We start from the raw sequence: 13,940 nt of genomic DNA, 5'->3' as shown, positions 1-13,940 counted from the left end.
CGCATTCTCTTGGCAAAACTCTGTTAGCTTTTGCCCTGTCTCATTTTGTACTCCAAGGCCAAACTTGCCTGTTACTACAAGGATCTCTTGACTTCCTACTTTTGCATTCCAGTTACCTTTGATGAAAAGGACATCTTTTTCTGGTGTTAGTTCTAGAAGGTCTTGTAGGTCTTCACAGAACCATTCAACTTCAGTTTCTTTGGCATTAGTGGCTGGGGCATAGACTTAGATTACTGTGATACTGAATGGTTTGCCTAGGAAACGAACAGAGATCATTCTGTCATTTTTGAGATGGCACCCAATTACTGCATTTTGGACTCTTTTGTTGACTATGAGAGCTACTTCATTTCTTCTTAGGGATTCTTGCCCACAGTAGTAGATACGGGGGTCATCTGAATTAAATTTACCCATTCCAATCCATTTAGCTCATTGATTCTTAAAATATCTATGTTCACTCTTGCAATCTTCTGTTTGACCTGAGATGTTTAAAGATTACCTTCTTTAAATTAACTTAATAGAATAAAATTATGTTTTTGATACATACATGTGTGTATATCCAGAATCCAAAATGTGGACAGTTTTGTGGTTATATTCTAATTTTTGATGTTAAAGATTACAAAAGAATTGTAAAATTATTTCTTATTACCAGTGTTAATAAGATTTAAGTTTACTTGGCATCTGTGTCACTGGGAATAAATAGTTTGGTGTTTGCTGCAATGGAATATTAACACTTTTGTATGTTCAAGATAACCAGACTGTTTCTAAATTGAAAAACAAATATGTATTTTTTACTTTTCCTCTTCAAGTCATCTTCCAGGTCAAACTTCTTTATAAAGAAGTTAGTTATGCAAAAAATTATTCATCATACTGTGTATAAAATTTACTATTCATTGATATAAAATAAAATAGCAAGTGATTAATTTTAAAGGCTGTTCTTTAAATTTGGACTCACCTAACCCTAACCCTAAACTCTTGAGTTTTATTTTGAAGAAAATTAACAAATAGGCCACATTAGAGTTTCAAATGAAGACGTATTATAATAGATTTTAGGAGAACTATATTAACATTTTTAACCATATTAAATTTTAATGTGTATAATTAAGAATGACTACCTAAGATTTAAGATGTTAAAAATAAGCAATTCTATAGTCAATAACTAAAACATAATTTACAGTTTGAGATAAAGACTACTATTAATATTAATAATGATAAACTTTTTTCTCTATAAAATACAGTTTTCATATTGAAATAAAATAGTCTAGGGAAGAGTATAATGTTCCTCTAGCCTAAAGGTGGTTGCTGCTTAGTCACTCAGTCATGTCCGACTCCTTGCGACCCCATGGACCGCAGCCTATCAGGCTCCTCTGTCCATGAGATTCTCCAGGCAAGAATACTGGAGTGGGTTGCCATTCCATTCTCCAAAAAGATGGTTAAGAAAATCTTAAAACTGCTAAACCTTGAACAACATCATGTTGCTCGTGGGATCTGACAACAAAAAAAGGCAAGAACAAAAATAACCAAGTGGGACCAGATGAAACTAAGAAAATCAACAGAATGAAAGACAACCTATATAATGAGAGAGAAAAAGCTGCACATCATATAGCTGATGAGCAGCTACATTTTGATACAATCCAAAATGTATAAAGAACTCATCCAACTCAAAAACAAACAAAAAAATATAATTTAAAAATGGGCAGAGGGTCTAATATACATTTTCCCAAAGACAACAGACAAATGGCCAATAAGTACATGAAAAGATGCTCAGATTCCCTAATCATCAGGGTAATGCAAATCAAAACTACAATGAGATCACCTCACACTTGTTAGAATGGCTATTACCCAAACACCAAGAAATAATGTTAGGATATGGAGAAAAGGGAGCTCTTGTTCACTGTTGGTGGAAATACAAGTTGGTACAGACATCATAGAATACAGTACAGAGGTTCCTCAAAAAATTAAAAATATAAGTACCATATGATGCAGCAATTTTGCTTCTGGATATTTTACTCCAAGAAAATGAAAACACTAATTCAAAAAGATATATATACCACCAAGTTCACAGCAGCATTGTTTACAAAAGGCAAGAGTTGAAACAATTAAATTTCAATTGATGTATAACTGGATAATGAAAAAATATATACATATATATAATGAGATTATTCAGCCATACAAAACAAACTCTTTCCACTTGCAACATGAATGGACCTTGAGGGAATTATAGTAAGTGAAGTAAGTCTGAAAGACAAATACTGTATGATCACTTACATGTGGAATTAAAAAAACAAAACTTCATACATAGAGAACAGACTGACTGCCAAAGGACGGCGGAAGGGCAAGATGGGTGAAGACAACGTGTACTACATTTGAAAGTCACTAAGACAGTAAATCTTAAAAGTTCTCAACACAAGAAAAAAACGATTTCTATTAACTATGCATGCATGCTGATTTTAAGTAGACTTCTGTGATAAAGTCTACTTCACACATTTATACACAATATATACAAGTACATTTCACAATATATACAACTATCATCTGAACTATGTCAATTACACCTCAAATTATAGAGGATAAAAATCTTACTGTGCCTTAATTAGTGTCCTTAAAAGACATGTTTAAGAAAATAATTTGCACCTAGCATATAATAAATGCACAGCTTCTTTGAAAAAGTTTCCAGGTAACTGTCTTAATCGTTAGCAAATGAATATTAGCCCAATAACCAAAAAATACTGGGCAATGAGGTGGCATGAAAGTAAAAGAAAATGATACTCCCTCAGGAAGTTTTAAGTTTTAGTCGGAGAGAAAAATAAAATTAAGTCCTTGTGAATGACCAAAAACGCAATGGACATCCAGGAAAATTATAAGATCAGAGTATGCTATAATAGGGCTTACTCTGGGGCTCAGCTAGTAAAGAATCTGCCTGCAATGTGGGAGAACTGCGTTTGATCCCTGGGTTGGGAAGATCCCCTGGAGAAGAGAAAGGCTACCCACTCCAGTATTCTGGCCTGGAGAATTCCATAGACTGTATAGTCCATGGGGTTGCAAAGAGTCAGACACGACTGAGCGATTTTCACTTTATTCTATAATAAGTCAAGGAGAAAGTAATTCATAGAGAAAGCTTTGCCTTGAAAAAGGATGATCCACATTTTAACAAAGATGGCAGACGTGAAGATAACATTCAAGACAAACAGGTATAGAGGCAATAATAAACACTGTCCTTGATGGAGCTAAATCTAACCTACATTAGTTCAGGCTGAGGAAGGTAGAAAATATTAATAATATACATAGGAAAGGTGAAGATGTTATGGAGCTCCTTGAAAGCCACATAAAGAGTCTGGAATTGTCAAGTTATTTAAAATGGGATGATGGAGAGCTTTATAAAGATGCTATTCTTTTCTGCATTAATTACCTCACACTTTTCATTATCACCATCCAATTTCTCACTAGGTAGCGAGGTTGAAGAGAATGAGCATCACATCATATTTATACATTATTACATCTCCTACATGTAGCGCAGAACAACGTATTCAAAGAGTTCAAAAGTGCTGGTTGTTAGGTCATTGCAAAGAAGGCAAATGGGACCAAATCTGGGAACCCTTAATGCTGTGACCAAAGACTGAGTTCTTTCTTGGGTATCACAGTCACTCGAGGCTGCTATGCTTTCCTCATAGAGATACAGGCCACTCACAGAGGATGAGATGGTTGGATGGCATCACCAACTCAATGGACGTGAGTGTGAGCAAACTCTGGGAGATGGTGAAGGACAGGGAAGCCTGGTGTGCTGCAGTCCATGGGGTCACAGAGTTGGACACGACTGAGCAACTGAACAACAACAACAACATATGCACAGCTGGCAATTTGAGAAAGTAAATATAAATGTGAACGTCTTCCAAGTTAAAAAAAAACTGGCCAAGTAAATAGAGAAAACTAAAAATTTTTTAATCTTATTCTGTAGTCAAATATAAAAAGTTATTACTCATCTTAGGTCACTACAAGAAACCCAGATTAGCTTCATTACCTTCCTGGGAAGAGAGGAAAATAGAGTCTCTGACTCATGAAGGTAGGTCAGGAAATGGCAGGAGTACATCCTTGTAACACAGGTGAATACAAGGAAGCTGGGAGGCCAAATCAATGAGAACATTAATGTCCTCAGCTTTTTTACAGCAGAGAGTCAATCAATACTTTATAAAAGTGAGATATAATTCTCAGACCATTTGAAATATTTTATATAATCTTTTTTCTTAACCTTAGAGGAAATGCTGGGGATATAATTACCTCTCAAGTGAAAAGACAGCTATTTGAAATTCAGTAGTTCTTTCTGTCTCACTAGGGTTTCTTTTTCTTTTCTATGAAATTCATTTTGAATTTTAAATGAAAACAATGACTCCATTTTTATAAACTATTTCCACATATCTATTCTTCTGTCTGTATATGCATAGAAAGACATCTAGAATGATTTTCCTCAATGTTGATAATGTCACTTTCAGAGTTAGAAGGAATTTCATTTATTATATTTAATTACCTGCATTGGTTAATTTCTTTATAATAAAGTCAAATTATTTTTGGAAATGCAAAGAAAATTAAGATGACTCAATGAGTTTTCTGGTAGCTCCGAATAATGGATTACATTAGGGATAAAAACTGGAACATCCAGCAACTGTCCTGTGAGTGAGGACACAGAGACTAGTGAAACCTGGGGAAACACGTGAGAGGCTTTCCTGCAGGGATCTTCTTTCTTAGAGTCAGACAATAAAGAATGAGACAACCTAACAAAAAAAAAAAAAAAAACCTGGGACATCCACTGGCATACAGATATACTAAAAGGCAAAGGCATAAGTGAATGAACTAGGGGTAGAGTATAAAGGAAAAAAGTGGATTCAGGACCAAGCCCCGAGTATTCTATCAATCAGAGGTTGCCTAGAAAATGAAAAGGAGCAGAAACTGCAGCCATAGGAGTATGTACCATCACAGAAAGTAAAAGAACTCTCACATAGAAAGAAATGTCCCATTATGTCAATGTCTTGCTTACAGTAAGATGAGAATATAGAATCCACTAGATTCATCAGCATAGAAGTTGCAAGTGACCTTAAGATGAACAGGATGTACAGTTCTGACAGAGCTGTATAAGGCAATATCAAATCTTAAGTGGGCTGAGGAGTAAACAGAGGTGAGCAAACGGGGACAGTTTGTGCAGATATGTTTTGCTGCAAGAGAAAAAGAAATAGGACAGTGACGGCAGAGAGACATGATATCAAGAGAAGTTTCTTTGTGCATGTGTTTTGCTGCATTTCAATATAAACTGGGACATATAAAGGCAAGTCTGCACAGTGTTGATGTGGAAACAGAGGTTAGGAGAACTAATCAAAGAAGCAACCTTCTTGAGTATTAGTTATTTACAATATAAGACTTATAAGAAGACCCTGGCAAATAAAAATTCAGAAACTTAAATAGGATGTGATGCTACTGAAAGTATAAATCCACATTTCCCTAAGCCCCAAATTAGCCTTATCAAAGTGCTGTGGAAAACCTAAAGAAATTATATAAAACTTATCATTATGCTAGTCTAGATTTTTGAAGCAAGGGAAAAAAATGAAATGAATGGAAGAAAGCAATGCTAAATGAAGAAATCAAACACATTACTAAGATGATCTACTGAAGGGAATGGTACAGTTAGAAACAAACCAAAAAATTGTGTGAGTGAGAAAAAAATGATACAGGCAAAAATCCCAAATACAAAGAAACGGGATTTATATAATACTGAACTGAAGTTATGACTTAAATTATCACCACTGGACCTCAGTGACCAATGATAGACAGAATCAGTAGAAAAATGAAAATAAACTAACTTGAGATGCATAACTTAAAAACATAACTATTGTAAGGATGGACTTTAAAATACAATGAAATAAACTTCCTGCCAAAGAAAAATTTGTTAAAAGGAACATAAAATTAAAATATGAGTTTTTCTTCAAAAAGTTGTTTGGATGCTGACATTATAAATAGCATATTACCTGGCAGCATCTAGAAGACTACAGAGATACTGAAAAAATGAAGTTAAAATTTATTTTCTAAGTAAAAATAAAAAATAATATAGAGCAAGTAGACAGATATAAAGAAACACTTGAAGTACTGCTTCTCTATATCTATTACTAACATTTTTATAGTGCTTTCTATGTGTCAAGCACTGCTATGCCCTTCTAATTTTTCATATGTAAGCCTCAGGTTAACTCTATGAGGAAATATATAATTATCCTCCATTTTACAGATGGTAACTGACATCTCACTTTCAGTTCAGGTTAGTCACTCAGTCACGTCTGACTCTGCGACCCCATGGACTGCAGCACGTGAGGCCTCCCTGCCCATCACCAGCTCTGGGAGTTTACTCAAACTTATGTCCATCAAGTCAGTGATGCCATCCAACTATCTCATCCTCTGTCATCCCCTTTTCCTCCTGCCTTCAATCATTCCCAGCATCAGGGTCTTTTCAAATGAGTCAGCTCTTCGCATCAGGTGGCCAAAGTATTGGAGTTTCAGCTTCAACATCAGTCTTTCCAATGAATATTCAGGACTGATTTCCTTTAGAATGGACTGGTTGGATCTTTTTTGCAGTCCAAGAGATCTCACTTTACACAACTAGTAAACAGCAGGCAGTCTGACTCCATGTTGCTAACCACTATATATATTGATGGTTATTACATGCATCAACAATGGAATGGTAAATCTTTTTCATGTAGGAGAGAATGACTCCATTTAAACATTATAAGAAAGCACACACACACATCAATATACTTTATCCTCAGGAGCATTTTACTTCTTGGATTGCTTTTTATGTGACTTAAAATCCTACTGTTAAAAATTTAGCCAGAATACCAGAGGAAAATACTACCTTATAAAAGAAAGAAAACATACAGAAAAAAATTCACTCAATGTATTAATAAGAAGAGGCCAAAATCTATGGTCTACAATTAGAAAACTCAGAAAAACACTTGCTATGCAAAAGGAGGATCTACTGGTACGATTTCCCCAGAAATCCTCATCACTGCTTGCTATGAGATTATCTGATGCTATTCACAGAAAATTAAAATTGAATGTGAAAACACATTTTGAGATAAAGAGCACACTACCCAAAAAAGTTTAATAGCTGTATCTTTTTTTTCTACCTTCTTTGAACTAGAAAGTCCAAAAATGAAGCTCAGCTATTAATGAGTGTAATTTTAAAAAAGGTTTAAGACTTATATGCTACCATTAGAGAATTCTAATTTTAGAAAAGTAATTGCTTTCTTCTCAGGTTGAACATTCTCACTGACTCCTCCATCATACTTGAAAAAGTTACTTTGCTAGTCAAAAGGAAATCATGAACCTATGAAAGTGAACATTTCTTTAATTCAGCTGCTTTTAAATGTTAAGGAGTATAAATTCAACCAGAAAATATTTAAACCTTGGGTTAAAAAGTATGATAAATATTGAGGAGCAAAATCTGGGCAAGATATCATCCATTTCTAGGCCTCTTTTTAAAAAGACCACATTTTGGCAGGAATTCAACCCAATATCGAGGGAGGAAAGGAACAGGCCGAGCTGCCTCCATCTTGAAAAAGAAGGAAACTCCATCTTCCACGTTCAGTGAGCTTTGGACCATGTGCCTAGGAGCCATGGGGATAACATACCTATTGCCAAACTGGCCTCTGGGACTGATAAACACCAGATTCCATATCAAGATTTCCTGTCGCCAAAAAGAATGTAATAATCCTCTATGTAGTCAATCACCTTTGTAATCTTTATGGCACCCATTGGTGTAGGCTACAGTGTATAACCAGCTGACCCTTCTGATTATGAATCATGGCTGTAACCTGATTGTATCTCCCTTTAACATTTTCCAGGTTAGGTTTAAGGAATTTGGGGATGTGGGCTTGAGCAGTACACTTAAGATACATAAGGTTTTCACAAAAGTCCGTTGGTTTCCTTAGCTAGGAGGAGACTCTGCCTTGGGCCCACAGGTGTACTAAACTGCACTCCACTGTCTGCATTGTCCTTCTGAGTGAGTTTGTTTCCCTGATCGTGTGGCTACAATGATACCAATGCAGGGAAGCCCCAGTTGACTCCTGAGAAAACTGAATAGTAAACAAAATGCCTCTAATAAATCAAGCAAAAGTGCTAATACAGAACTTAAATGCAGCAAAGACTATAATGTAAAAATCTAATGACTATAATTTACTCTGTAATATTACAGAAGACAAATTACCTTTAAACATGCTTTAAAAATTATTCCAAATATTATAAAATAATTTTAAATATCATATTATAAATATTATAAAATTTAAAATATTATAACAATTTAAATATCATAAAATTATTTTAAATATTATAAATATAGAACATATGCTCAACTATTTCTACAACACAGAAAACACCAAGTGAAATTCAGCATCTTACCTTAGACCAAAGATGTGTGATTGTTCGTAGTTGAATAAAGAACGAATCTTGGCTTCAGAATTCAAAATTATAAGTCTGTCAATAATATCCTATAAAATAGTCTTAGAGTTAGACTGTACTTGGCTGAAACCATTTAAAGAAAATCAAATTGACAAATAGTTAGATTTGTGCTTTACATGTAAATGTATGGAGCTTTACATTTGAATGTAGAGAGCCATTTAAAAAAGGAATTTTTTTTTTTAATTAATAGCTGAGTCTCACCCCTAGATTCTAAATTAATTGGTCTGGGTGTGATATGGACATTAAGACTTGTAAACATTCTTGAAATGAATCAAATGTTTAGCCAAAAAGGAGAATCATTAGTTTATAACCCACTTTGGTACTGTGTGAGCAGCTTACTGTAACCAGTTAAATACTGCTTAAACTGCTAAAAATGTAAACTACTTTCAAAAACAAATTTGAATTCTACAAATGTGAAGCATAAACAGTGGATTTAGTTTTATCTGGAACTATTTGAGATTTTGTTAATACATATCGTCTTCTCGTGTAAATCAGTGGTTTCCAACCCTGAACACGACCCTACAGAACTTAAAAAAGTAAACAGCTGTCCAGGCTCTGCTGCTGCGGCTGCTAAGTCGCTTCAGTCATGTCCGACTCTGTGCAACCCCATAGACAGCAGCCCACCAGGCTCCCCCGTCCCTGGGATTCTCCAGGCAAGAACACTGGAGTGGGGTGCCATTTCCTTCTCCAATGCATGAAAGTGAAGAGTGAAAATGAAGTAGCTCAATCGTGTCTGACTCTTAGCGACCCCATGGACTGCAGCCTACCAGGCTCCTCCATCCATGGGATTTTCCAGGCAAGAGTACTGGAGTGGGGTGCCATTGCCTTCTCCTACCCCAGAGCAATTACCTCACTATTCCTGAGGGGAGGATTCTGGCATTAACATCCTTGTAAAAGCTTCCCCAAGTTGTTGCAATGGGTAACCAGGTTTAAAAATCACTGATGCAGAGAGAACTTGATGCCTAGGTGTCATCAGCTGTCCCAAGCAATGACAACAAAATACAAGCCCAACACAAAATCTTGAGCATTCTCTAAGAGGTTTTCTTTCTATAATGCATGACTTTTGTGCATATCTTTGGGCTTAGGCCTAAGAAATTTATTTATAGACAAATACCTTTCTCTCTCATTGTTCATTTTCCTGACCAACAAACTTGCTACATTTCATGAGTTTAAATTTAAGATACTTCTGTAACCAATATGGCAAAAGGAGGAAGGTTATACTAGGAAATAAAGTCACATATTTACTGAGGTCAATGTAGATAATAGCACAAACATATCAAATAACTTAAGAGGCCAAGAAATAAGTCTGTAAGAAGGAGGAAATAATGGACTTAAAATCACATCTGAAAAATAATAAACAAGACACAGTAAATACAGGAGTTTTAATAAACTTACAAACTGTTTACATGGAACACTTAGGAAGGCATTTACCATTCCACAGATATCTTGAAAAATGTGTAAATAATATAAGCACGAGAATTTACAATCAGCCTAACAATGAAGAATGAAAGAATTGCTAACTTTAAGAATCTGTTATTGTTGTCTGCTTCTTAGCAAGTGTTGACTTAAAAATAGTCACAACCTTAAAGTTGAGAGTTATGTTTTATCCAATGCAAATTTTTAGGACTTAAGCTCAGGAGGCAACATTTCAAGAAACCCTGAGAAAACTGCTCTAGAGGGGTGGGTCGGGATGTGAGTCAGGTTACATAGAAGTTTGCAACAAAAGGCAGGTAAGCTTATACAGAAGTTTGCAACAAAAGGCAGGTAGTCTGAACATCTTTGTGAATTAAAGAAAACTAGATATCCCAAGTTAAGGAAATTAGCACTTTTCTATGTATGGAAAGATACAAAAGTCTGGACTCACAGAAATCATTCCTTTTATTAGCATCTCAGCTATCCTAGGGCCAGTATCCTGAGTTCACATCCTGAGTTCTTAAGTGCTCGCCACAGGGAGTGGCTGGAGCCCAATGGCTGCCTGATCTCACTAAGGTATTTTTCTCCTTCCTGAGTGCCCTCAGGGTTCAGGAATTCACCTTTGGAGGCCCAGAATCCCTGATGCCTGTGACATCCTTGTTTACTGATACAGAAGGAAATACTCCATTTCTCACTGCTGCTGCTGCTAAGTCGCTTCAGTCATGTCCGATTCTGTGCGACCGCATAGATGGCAGCCCACCAGGCTCCCCCGTCCCTAGGATTCTCCAGGCAAGAACACTGAAGTGGCTCGCCATTTCCTTCTCCAATGCATGAAAGTAAAAAGTGAAAGTGAAGTCGCTCAGTCGTGTCAGACCGACTCTTCACAACTAGACACTCCTCATTTCAAAACACTTCTTGACACTTCATGGTTCAGAAGTTTTAGCTCTGAATCTAAGTATTAGATATTGTAAGAATACAGGATAGAGAATGTATTTCCAATAAGCTAACTGCAGCAATCTATCAATGATATTGCATTTTTCAGAGAACAAATGTTACAGTAAATGAATTCTTCAAAGAGGATTATATTGATGGATCACCACTTAGGGAAGAAAAGGAAACTCCTGAGAAGTCTGCTCTATGGAGAAATTCAGTTTCTAAGCAAAATGAGTGTCAAGAAGGCAATGTTTCCTAAAATAAGCAGTAGCTTTCCAGTAACAAATTAGTGCAAGTAAGGCTTGGGACTTGCAAAAAGGAGTCAGAAACTCTGTACTTTTTTTTTTTAAAGCATATTGTCTAGCTTGAGAATACGTTAAATGACCAAGTAAGCCAGAATGAAACCAAGACTGGAAAAACAAAGACGAATATTCATTTCCTATAACTCAATATATGTTTGAGTGCCTATTGTGTTTAAAATTGTCCCAAAGCTTGTGTTTGTGCTATTTGATGCCTTTTACTTAAGAAAGAGCCAAGTGAAGGATAAAGAACAGATAAAACATAATGCCAATATTCCCATACTTGCATTATTAGAAGTAGCTTGCAACTAGTTAGTCCATGAACATCTATAAGCAAAATTCAGTCTATTAAAAGTCCTTCCTTGTACTTCGTCAAAGAAGGGAATGTCTTAGTCCATTCTGGACACTATAATAAAATTCCATAGACTGGGTAGTTTAGAAACAACAGAAGTTTATTTCTCACATTTCTGGAGGCAGAGAAGTACAAGATCAAGTTGTCAAATTTTGTGTCTGATGAGGATCTATTTTCTAGCTCACAGACAGTCATTTTTTGCTGTGCCCACAGATGGTAGAAGGGGCAAGGGTCTTTTTTTTTTTTTAGGCACTATTCACCCCTTAAAGGGCTTCCCCTGTGGCTCAGCTGATAAGGAATCCACCTGCAATGTGGGAGACCTGGGCTGAATCCCTGGGTTGGGAAAATCCCCTGGAGAAGGGAATGGCTACCCACTCCAGTAATCCGGCCTGGAGAATTCCATGGACTGTATAATCTATGGGGTCACAAAGAGGCAGACATGACTGAGAGACTTTTCACTTCACTTCACTTCACTTCACTTCACCCCTTAAAGACGCCACCTCCAAATATCATCATACTGGGAATGAAGTTTCAATAAATGAATTTAGGGGTATACAAACATTTAGTCTATAGACAAGAGGTAGATGAAAATGCCATTCTGGCGGTGTGGTGAGTTGAATGGTAACTATCCCTGAAAAAGCATGTCTATGTTCTAATCCCAAAAATCCATGATTGTTACCCTATTGAGAAAAAGGGTCTTTGCAGAGGTAACTAAGAATCGAGGTAAGATCATCTTGGCTTAAGCAAGTAGGCCCTAAATCTAATGACAAGTGTTCTTGTAAGAAAAAGACAAAGGGATATTTAAAAAAGAAGAGGAGAAAGCCTAAACCAGAAAATGTATACAATGAACCTGGAATATCCTATCAAATAAATCAATAAAGAAAAATACCAAATAACAAAAGGAGTCAGTAGACAAAGAAAGAATATTTTGACCATCAAAAGCAATAATGACTGCACTGAGTTGAAATACATGTGTAAAAACCAAAAGTTCATTATGATAATAACCATTATAAAACCTCCCCTTTACAGATTACTAGAACACAAATTCATTACTCTGCATATTTTTGCTATTTCTGAAAGAACTGTATTTCAGATTCCCTTATTAAATAATTTCAGTTAAATATAAAAAGGAACAACAAATAGAATCACCATTTCACATCTCTTAATGATACAATTAGTACAACTTATAGCAAAAGTAGCCTAGTTTCTCCAATAAGTTAACTGCATGGAAACAAAAAGGGGAAAACATTTTAGAAAATGACTGAAGAGGATATAATGACTGAATACAACATCTGGACCTTGTTTGGATCATGACTTGAGAAACTGAAAAAAACAAAGACATCTTTGACACAACAGAGGAAACTTCTATACAGACTATACTAGATATTAGATAATGGGAAGGAGCATGGACTATGTATGGAGACAAAGGGAAAAAGGAAATAAACAGAATGACTGCATCTGGCTTTCACTTTTAAAGGATCATTGTGAGGATAACTTATGAGCTAAGACTGGAAGAAAAAACAGTTAACATATCACTGGAGTAATCTAGACAAGAAACCAAGGTCTAAACTAAGGTAGTCTTAATATAAACAAAGTAAATAAGACCAAGTCATGAAGGAGAGAAAAATTTATAAATAGTGAAAAATTACCATAAAGAGGAGTCAAAAATGACTTTCCAGTGTGTAGTTCATTCAACTATGTGAATGATAGTGCCATATGCTGAGATAGAAAAATAAGAAATGGAACTGATTTAAGACAGACAAAAACATAATATTCAGTTGCGGACATGGTTAAATTTAAGATTTCTATGAGTTTTCCTAATGTCCATTATCTGGTAGAAATATGGGTATAGATCTGGCAGTCAAGTAAGTGATACAGTTCAGAGAGTTGTCAATGTAGAACCGAAGCCACAGAATTGGATGAAATGAACCTAAAGGTGTGGTACTGTGGTGCTGGAGAAGACTCTTAAGAGTCCCTTGGACTGTAAAGAGATCAAACCAGTCAATACTAAAGGAAATCAGTCCTGAATATTCAATGGAAGGACTGATGCTGAAGCTGAAACTCCCAATACTTTGGCCACCTGATGTGAAGAGCTGATTCACTGGAAAAGACCCTGATGCTGGGAAGAATTGAAGTCAGGAGGAGAAGGGGATGACAGAGGATGAGATAGTTAGATGGCATGACAGACAAGACTTTGAACAAGCTCCAGGAGTTGGTGATGGACAGGGAAGCCTGATGTGCTGCAGTCCATGGGGTCAAAGAGTCAGACACAACTGAGTGACTGAACTGACTGAACCTAAAGGACATTAGGAAGCAGACGAGAAGTCCACGAAGGAGACCACAGAAGCTGTAACAGACCTAGAACTAGTGCCACAGAAAAGAATGACAATGAGGAGGCATGAATCAACTCCACTAAATGCCACAAGATGGTAAGTAAAGTTAAATATAGGGGAAGG

At 36.0% G+C, this 13,940-nt stretch overlaps 1 protein-coding gene across 3 annotated transcripts in view; it reads right to left on the bottom strand.

Moving 5' to 3' along the window:
* TBC1D32 (TBC1 domain family member 32) overlaps positions 1-13,940 on the bottom strand; it is a 193,552-nt gene that overhangs the window by 98,522 nt on the left and 81,090 nt on the right. For all 3 annotated transcript variants that reach the window (XR_011258768.1, XM_069599058.1, XM_069599056.1), the window contains exon 22: positions 8,428-8,516. Coding sequence is in view for 2 of the 3 variants with exons in the window: in XM_069599058.1 (XP_069455159.1) it covers positions 8,428-8,516 (89 nt within the window). In the remaining variant the exon portion in view is untranslated. The remainder of the gene's footprint in view (positions 1-8,427; positions 8,517-13,940) is intronic.

Source organism: Ovis canadensis, chromosome 8 (genome assembly GCF_042477335.2).
Source record: "Ovis canadensis isolate MfBH-ARS-UI-01 breed Bighorn chromosome 8, ARS-UI_OviCan_v2, whole genome shotgun sequence".
In the NCBI taxonomy this organism is placed as follows: domain Eukaryota; kingdom Metazoa; phylum Chordata; class Mammalia; order Artiodactyla; family Bovidae; genus Ovis; species Ovis canadensis.
This window is presented reverse-complemented; position numbering and strand designations above follow the sequence as displayed.